General features: G+C 37.5%; 1 protein-coding gene across 4 annotated transcripts in view; it reads left to right on the plus strand.

Annotated features, from left to right (window-relative positions):
- The window catches only part of LOC122066282 (K(+) efflux antiporter 4), an 18,870-nt gene extending 10,898 nt beyond the window's left edge, over positions 1 to 7,972 (plus strand). For 2 of the 4 annotated variants that reach the window (XM_042630102.1, XM_042630124.1), the window contains 10 exons: positions 1,126 to 1,203; positions 1,959 to 2,047; positions 3,186 to 3,282; positions 3,457 to 3,510; positions 4,104 to 4,199; positions 5,116 to 5,304; positions 5,404 to 5,481; positions 5,928 to 5,972; positions 7,179 to 7,274; positions 7,358 to 7,972. In XM_042630102.1, the coding sequence (XP_042486036.1) occupies positions 1,126 to 1,203; positions 1,959 to 2,047; positions 3,186 to 3,282; positions 3,457 to 3,510; positions 4,104 to 4,199; positions 5,116 to 5,304; positions 5,404 to 5,481; positions 5,928 to 5,972; positions 7,179 to 7,274; positions 7,358 to 7,438 (903 nt within the window). In that variant the 3' untranslated portion in view covers positions 7,439 to 7,972. The remainder of the gene's footprint in view (positions 1 to 1,125; positions 1,204 to 1,958; positions 2,048 to 3,185; positions 3,283 to 3,456; positions 3,511 to 4,103; positions 4,200 to 5,115; positions 5,305 to 5,403; positions 5,482 to 5,927; positions 5,973 to 7,178; positions 7,275 to 7,357) is intronic. The other 2 variants (XM_042630116.1, XM_042630108.1) reach the window with 2 other exon arrangements.
- Positions 7,973 to 9,284: the final 1,312 nt, after the last annotated feature.

Consider the following 9,284-nt stretch of genomic DNA (forward strand, 5'->3'; position numbering starts at 1 on the left):
CCCCCCCCCCCCCCCCCGGCGTTGTTCCTCGTATCTCTTTACCATCTCTCTTCACCTTACTGGTGTATGAGTGGCTACAGAGATCCTCAAATGTATTATTATTATATAATTGCACACGTTATATAAAAAATGAGATATATCAGGGTACCCTTCTCTGTTTTCTTGTATGACTCAAATCATGTAGTTAGTGGTGATTCAGATTCCCTTTAGTAAAATGATTTCTTGTTCCATATCTATTCAGTGCCACATAAGTCTTTTTCATATTCTTCTGGATTGAAATTCTCTCTGACTAAATGGCAGAAATGCACCACTCTGACTGAAATAGCACGCAACAATGTAGTGGGTTCCCATTTATAAGAAGTTGTAATTCAGTGGAAAGGATGCAATTTTTTTTGACAATTTATCACTTTAATGTTTGAAGCATCAAACTCTCTTGATTTAGGTAGGTTTTTCTCGGTGGTCAACGTGATCTGTCCTCTGAATTTCAAATCTAGAACATGGTATTGGGTGTCTGTGCACACCCACCTGCGCGAAGTGTGCTAAAATTTTTATTGACTCATGTTCAAATGATTTGACCAAAGGTTTAATGCAGGCTGCTAACCTGATGCAACCGTCCTTTGTTTATGGTTGGGAATAGCAGTGCAAGAGCACTGGCATGGCTTAACTTTTGTCTGAGGGCATATTACCATTAAAGTACTAACTAGGTATTTGGCATTTGTTGTTTCTCTTGTACATATATTAGAGAGCTTTTGCACTGCAGCTCCCAAGCCCATCAGACGTTTGTGGTAGGTCCATAGCCAACACTAAAACCTTTGGCCAAATCATGTGACCGCGATCCTCAAACTCACTTTTTCGACCTTGTGCTAGGGCCTTACCTGGAATTGATGTGCTGTATTTTTCACCAAATAGCTAGAAACAGGTAAGGTTAGTGTGTTGCTTGAATTGACACCCCGTTAGCATCCAGTTGCATTGGAAAGTAAGCTAGGGCTAAGGGATAGTGTCTTTGAAGACATATTAACTAATTCAACAGAGTAGGACTGACTCAGTTACGTGATGTGTAGTGATCTTGATATATAGGGTATGTAACTAATTCAAGAAACATCTGATATCTTATTTGGCATGCAGGTTTTGAAATTTTTGATGGAAAGAAATAGTATCAATGCCCTTCATGGTCAAGTCACAATAGGCATCCTCATTCTGCAGGTATTGAACTACTTATCCAAATCTTCCAGTGGAATTCATTCCTTAGAAGTCCTTGTAGGTGTCATATGGATGTTGACATTTAGGCTTGTCACCACTTACCATATGGCAGACGTGCATGGGTCCACTCTACAAATCACACGCACATCTATGGTCAAGCTTCAGCCCCAAACAAGGGGAAGTGCCACAAAAGGGAGATAGAAGTGATTCAAAGTTACAGAATTGCCCCTAGATTTCCCTTTCTGTGAAGTGCCATTTTTTTAACTTTATGAAATTCAGTCACTTTTTAACCTCTTTGTGGTGCTGCCTTCAGCTGGAATTTTACCAGTGAGAATTTTGTAGGCTCCTCTTTCAGGAGCCGCCCACAACCATCCACATATGGTATATGCCAAGCAGTCAGAAGTCTTCATATCACCAAATGGGGTCACATTTAGAGTTTTCCAAGATATTCTAACCAATGTCTAGAAAATTTGTTTTTGGCATTGGGACAATTTGTGAACCACCAGGCATCCCGAGTGTCTTGAACCCATCACAGAAATAAACATGTAATGGCCAGGACAACTGTTGGGCGTCTCAAATGTCTTGGATGGCATCCTGGACATCCCTTTAAATCATTGATAATCATTGGGCTTCAAACTACTTCGTTTTTAATAGTTAGTTATCTGGATCATACAACTTAGTTGTATTTGTTGATGTCCATGAGACCAAACATATATAAATTATGCCATGCATAGGTTCTAAGCTTTCTTTATCAGCAGGATTGTGCTGTGGGTCTGCTATTTGCGTTGCTTCCAGTTTTGGGTGGTACTTCTGGGATTCTTCAAGGAGTAATGTCCATGACTAAGTCGTGAGTAAAAAAAAAATCTCTTTATTCCTCTCATTCCTTCTGTGTAATATTTTGTCGCTCAATTAATGACATCCTTGGTCCAAGACAGTTGAAATACCATGAAGGGACTAACCTCCATCTTGTGCAAATGTCCCATAATTATACTTTATTTCCTTCCACAACGCAGTGAATATGAGTCAGCCTTTACTGTGTTTGAAAGAGAACAATTGTTCTATGTTAATTTTTGTGAGGAGATGATGTAGCTGTACATCTGTATTTTTTTTTTTTTTGGCAGTTTTTGACTTTTCCATGTTTTAATTTCTTGTTTGAATGTCCCTTAATTGAAAACCATGTTCTCCTCTGTTTCCTTGGGAAATATTGGTTTTTGAAAGCCCTTGTTGAATGAAAAAATCTTTTGGGATAATTCCATGATTTGGATATTTCAGTACACATTATGACCATTTTTTCTGAAATGATAAGGTGGTTTCCCTAGTGCTTGAAGGGGGAACTTTCCATCACACTGTTATTCACCTCTTCCAGCGTGGTGATTGGACTGATTCTTCTTTCTTATCAAGCTCAATGGGGCTCTTGTTTGTTGGATCTTGTGGGGTTGATGCTTTGATGATGCTGTTTCTGACCCTTTCTTTCTTTTTTTTTTTGGGCGGGGGGAGGAAAGGTTGGGAACCGACTCCTTTATGGGTGGATGTTTTTTCTCATATGTTAGTATTAGGTTGGCACCATGCATAAAAGTGTATAACCTTTACTCAAGCTGATCTAAACATGAATCCTCAATACATATTTTTCTCATTGGCTGTATATGTTTGTTTCATTCTGGTCTCACGTACAGAACTATTTTTAGATTGGATTTGAGTTGGCTACTGTTCAATGGTCTTGTGGTTATTATTTTTCTTTTTCTTATGTTGAGGAACATGTTTTTCTTTCCCTTGTAGATTACAATTTTTCTGAGCGTGTGTGTGAGAAAGAGGTGACATTTTTCTGCTTATTTTTTGTGGATTTAATTAGTACTTACAATATGCTGTCCAGTACTTGCAATATTTTGTGGAATCTGAATTTCCTGACTTGAGATATTTTAGTGTGACATTATTCTGTGACAATTGACAAAAAAATGTTTATTAAAACGTATCCTTCTTTTGACCAGGTTGTTTCTCTTGATTACATTTCTGGCAATCTTGTCGATATTATCTCGTACTTGTCTACCCTGGTTTCTTAAGCTGATGATAAGCCTATCATCGCAGGTACGAATTTCTGGGGTTAATTGTGGAACTAAATGCTCTCTCTCTATATATCTATCTATCTATCTATCTATCTATATATATATATATATATGTATGATTTCCTGTGATGCCAACTTGCTGTTTGATGTTATATTTAACGTCTTGACATGGTTTTGACCATTATTTCATGGGCAGACAAATGAACTCTATCAATTGGCTTCAGTTGCATTTTGTTTACTGGTTGCTTGGGTAAGTGTGCTACTTCTTAGTACTTGGACCAGTATCTGCATTTCCTCCTTTAGTCTTGCTATACTCATTTACTTTGTCTTCATTTTTGCCCCTTGTCTGCATCCTTATTTTGTATTTTCAAGGCACTGGTTTTTCCCGCTCTTTGGAATTTCTTTTGTTTTAAGATGTGATCCTCTTGCCCCCATTTTCATCTGTCCCTTACCGTTTGGTTGAAGTGGGGTGAGTGGAAATAGCCAAGTGATGTAAAATCAGCATTTTCTGTTGGTATGCTGTAGGTGTGGTGTAATTGTTTGACCAAGGTAGGACTGGGAAGTGTGGTGGGTCTGGACTGCAGGACTGGATTTTTTTTTAAACTGCTGAATTGATCATGAGTTCATGTCTGTGAATGCATAGATTAATATATGATTAATGGGTGAAGAAACCTGTTCAAATAGGATTTGTTGCCTATATCATTCTTCTGTGAGCTAGGATTCTTTCATGAAACTGTATCCCCTTCTCAAGTTTTTACAGCTTGTTACCTTCATGGATTTGAGGGATCAGTTTGTTATTAATGTGAAATAAATTTCTGAGATGCATGTTGTTTACCATTTCAGTGCAGTGACAAACTTGGTCTAAGTCTTGAACTCGGTTCCTTTGCTGCTGGTGTGATGATATCAACAACTGATCTTGCACAGCATACACTTGAACAAGTAAGACCATTTCCTTTTTGTTTTATAATTAAAAGTAGTGGAGATGCCTGATGTGACTTTTACTGATGTAAGTTTCTGTTCATATCTATCATAATTTTGAGGTTTTTTTGGTATCCTACTTTCATTTGTTTGTGTAGAAGGTAGGGTGTTTGCTGCAGTTATGTACTTTCTGCAGGGTGGTTGAAGAGGCAATTTTTATATAAATTCATGTGCCTTTGCTTCAAGTTGTAGTAACACTCTTCTTTTATTTCAATCTTAAATGCTATTGTCTTCATGAATATAGTAATGCTCTTAATTAGTGGAAAGTATCCTACATGATGGATGAATGGGGGGCATTTCATTCAGATAGTAAGTACCAAGATGACTGATGCATTTAGGTATATTGTAGATGAAGGAATTTCTTCATATAAGAAGAATTGATGGTACGATCCCCAATATGTGGAAAAATCCCCTACAAAAAGCCCTTCAGGGACATGAGACCTGACAAAAAACAAGACAGCAGGTGGAAAGAGAACACATGAAATTTTGTCTGGTCTCGATTAAGTGCAGAATTGCAATTGATTGAGAAGCCAATATAACAAATGCCCTTCCGTTCATTGAGAATACAAAGCCAAAAGTATAGGAAGTCAAAGCTCTCTGAACCTCCCAAGTAGATAGCCAACTTAATACCAAAAATTGATCATAGTTTTTAACTTGTGTAAGTGGGTGACCAAGCTAATGAACTTATTATTCCTATGGTATTAAGGTTGATTTCTCTCTTCTATTTTTTTGGGAATTTAGACAATTTTTTTTGCTGCTGTATGTTCTACTGTAGATTATCTACGTGAATATTTAGTTACTTTTAGCTGAGAACTCTGACTTACATGTTGAATTGGGATGAGATGTGCACTAATACCTGCTGCATTCTTTTTCACAGGTTGAACCAATTCGCAACTTCTTTGCTGCCCTTTTCCTTGCCAGCATTGGAATGCTGATTCATGTCCATTTCCTTTGGAACCATGTGGATATTTTACTGGCATCTGTTATATTGGTGATCGTAATAAAAACATTTGTGATTGCAGTGGTTGTCAAGGGATTTGGCTATGGCAACAAGACCTCACTCCTCGTAAAATTTTAACTACATATTTTATAATTTCTTGGCTTCCCATGATCCATATTGCCTTGGACAAAGGATCTCAGATTTCAGGTTCTCATGTCTCTGTAGGTTGGCATGTCTCTGGCTCAGATTGGGGAATTCGCTTTTGTTCTTCTTAGTCGTGCTTCTAATCTTCATTTGGTGGAGGTTGCTCTCTCTCTCTCTCTCTCTCTCTCTCTCTCTCTCTCCAATTACACATAATTGACGCAAAAAAGTGACATGTGGTATCAAATTCGGGTGTGGGGTGCTCATTGAAAACTAGTGATCCTGACCATGTTTGTTCAGTCTGTTAATCTGTGTAACATATGTATTGGTATGGTGCGTGTGCTATTGTTACCTATGTAAATGTAAAGCAAGAAGTAAAATTCATGAGCATATGGGATCAAATAATAATAAACTTCGTTTTCATTGTCATGAACTGCATAAATATGATAGAAACCAGGTTGGCTTCATATGGTATGATGCAATTAAAATGTTTTTATGCATATCTAATGAATTCATGCATAAATTGATAGGTTTAAGTGCTGTGGTTTCTATTTAATAAGTGCTCTACTCAATTGGATGTATGCATTATAAGTTAAATCATTTTGCAGGGTAAGCTATATCTGCTGCTGCTTGGTACAACAGCTCTTAGTCTGGTATGTAGCCCCTTTCTTAATCATGTTTTAACTGATGCAGTGTTGATTTTGTGTCTGTCCTGGGAAGCCTTTAATCATGATATAGACTCCCAGGATGTGCTGGTCCACATTGCTAAGGCTGTGCTTGGTAGCCAAGAGAAGAATAGAAAAGAGAAGAAAAAAGAATCTAGAAAAGAATAGAAAAGAAATGAAATGGGAAGAAAATATAAAAGTATGTATGTTTGGCTACCATTAAAAGAAAAGAAAAGAAAAGAAAAGTTTTTGTATTTTCTTTTGTTTTCTTGTGTTTTTGGCAAGATTATTTTTTTGGCAGCAAAACAAAACTTCACCATTGCCAAGGTGAATTTTGAAATTCAAAAAAAGAATCTTTTCTTGGTTGAAGACATGCCAACCACAAAGAGAATTTCTTAAACTAAGAAAAAAATACTTTTTTTGTACTTTTTCGCTTCCTTTCTTTTCTTCTCTTGGCTACCAAACACAGGCTAAGTGAATGTGCCCATTTGTGTTTTTATGGTGCAACAAGGGGAAAGAAGGTTTTATCACTGACCCTTTCTTAGGCATTTATTGCAGTGGGGCATGTCACCGGTCTAAGTCTACACTAATGAGTTTTACCTTGAAGATGGTATTCTTCAAAATGACTGATGAGAGTATATCCTTGTTACATTCTTCTGGATGTTACATAATTTTGGACATGGCACACGTGCCTATTTCTATAATTGCTTTGTAGCCATTCTTCTGAAGTCTTTTTGGTCAGTTGTTCAGTTTGGAATTGCTATTCTGAAATCTGAATACTCTGTCACTTGTTCAATCAGATATGCTGCTGAAGCAGTGGCAGTATCTATACCCTTCCTTCGGTAATTCAAATGCTTACAGAAAGATTGTGGAAGTAGGCACAAGAGTGCACACATATGCACGCATACACCCAATTGTGTGTGGAGGGACTTGGGAATATGCATATAAACACAAAGCATACACTATCCATGGTTTTGGGCTTGAGAACTTCTAAAATTCTTGGGAAATATCTCAAGATTGGAAAATTTTCATTGTGGAGCATAGATGATCAGCCATGATAAAAGGGGCTGGTACTGTCAATGAGGCAGTTCCTTACTGGTGTTTTGTGATTGTTCTCTATTCTGGAGCTGTCATTGCAGTTGGGTTATATTTTTCATGATCCAAGGTGCAGATCACTTACCTAATCATTTGCAGGTGACTACCCCATTACTTTTCAAGTTGATACCTGCTGTTGTACATCTTGGAGTGCTATTACGGTGGTTCTCTTCCGATAGTAGTAGCCAAAGCGAGGTACTCATTCTGTTTCCTTGTGTGCAGTTTCTGGTTTTTTGGCAGTAAGGATTTCTACTTCTGAATATGATTTCAATTTCCAGATCGGGTTTAAAGGAGAGAGCCTTCGTGCAGAAAATGCTAAGCGTATTTCATTGATGGTCCAAGGCTCTCATGATTCATGAGTTTTTTTAAAAAATAAAATGAAAAGAAAAGAAAAAGAGAGAAAATAAAAGTAAAAAAATGAAATTTCCAGCTTTACCTGATGGGCTTCTTAATACTCTTGGAGGGCAGGTAGCCAAGAGTTCAAAGGAGGTAGACTGATTCACAATTTTCCTTTATTATAGAAAGCTCTTAGTGATGTCTGTTACACCTCCAACAAAGTTTTCAAATGAGGCAGTCTCTGTTTGGAAAATGAAGAGTGTGGGAGATGGGATTCGAAAGAACAGGATCCGGTCGTCAATGAACGTTTGACACATTTGAAGCTTCACCTCTGATTCTGGCCTCCTTGCTACTACTAAGTACTAACCCGTGTGCCCAATTTTGTGTAAAATAGTTTCCACCATGTAATGTAATTCAATTCGACTTTTGATCCCTTTTCTCACAGGGCCTGTTTGCTAAATGAAATGGGCTTTGTGGCTGCTGAAATGGAATGTACCAATTCATCTCTAGGTCATTGCAAAGTTCTTGAATGAATTGCTTTGGTGCTTTGTTTCTTCCGATGACATTATGCCTGCGGTCTCCATCAAGTCATGTTGATAAGTCTGTATTTTGGTAGGTTGGTAAAGCTTCATTAATCTCTTTTTATACAACTTTGCCTACTTAAGGTTTCTCCTCAGGCATTGTTAGCTACACTCTTGGCAACAAGTACTTTATAGACCAAATGGTTTCTTTCATTCTAGACTATACATAAAGAACTATTTCAAAAAATCAGAGTTAGGATCGGCAGTGGCTGATCCTGATTCTGGATGTTCCTGAGCAGTTGATTCTAGTGCTTTAGGGGACCGATTTGACCCTGATTCTGAGTTTGAAATCCTTACCACAGCAAAAGAATGCTTCACTTTTGAGTTTTTGAATCTACCACCCCAGTTAAATCACCTCTGTATTCAGGATTCATTATCAATCAAGCCAAAACCAGATACAGTGGCCAACATATTCTAGATCATTTTTGCCAAGTCAGCCATTGCTTATGAAAAGGTGATCAACATACTCAGGCCCTTCATTGAAACAATAACTGCAAGCCAAGGGTAACGCCACAGACTGTTACATGAGAGTTTAGAGTACTATTCCTTCAACCCCAGGTGAACTTCATGGAAATTTCTAGGTCTTGACTACAACATTGTTGACATTTTATAATTTTCTATCGACCTATACAAACTCTAAGAAGGTGTCATTTAGTTAGCTTATGGAATGTTGTAGTCAAGACCTAGAAATTAAGTCTTGCTTTCCTCTTACTTTCCCATGAAAAAAAAAAAAAAGGGGGAAAAGTAGCTATACAAATTTATCAAAATAAGTCTTCAAAATCTTCCCTTACAGTGGTTGTGGGAACCTCTGTTTTAGTCCATAGAAAAATCACTTGTCTGTTCTTTCTCATTACACCAACAGAATTAATATGGAAGGCCATCAGCAAAACCCGTATTTGGCTCATTAGTGCCTTGGTAAATACTGATACATGATGCCCCACTGATAACCTTTGGAATTCATTCTCAAAATAGATTATGGGTTTAAAATGGATTGTGAATAGCTCTGTCTTCTTTGCAATCTACTTCCTGATTCTCAAGGTTTTATGCTACGAGGGTAAGGAAATTGGAATGGATGCTAGAAAAAAACCTCTTTAAGAAGAAAGAGGGCAAATAGCAATCGCCAGTTGAGGTACAAGAGGAGAGGGAATTGAGGGAGAATAAATACATTTAAGATCCCATAAAATAAAATCTCATTTTCATTCTTCCAAATTTCATTTCCTGTTTTACCCTTGTTTCCATAAGTTTTGCTGGTTTCAAGTAGAGGAAAGGGAGAGGAAGTGAAATGTTT

The sequence above is a fragment of the Macadamia integrifolia genome, chromosome 2, assembly GCF_013358625.1.
Source record: "Macadamia integrifolia cultivar HAES 741 chromosome 2, SCU_Mint_v3, whole genome shotgun sequence".
Lineage (NCBI taxonomy): Eukaryota > Viridiplantae > Streptophyta > Magnoliopsida > Proteales > Proteaceae > Macadamia > Macadamia integrifolia.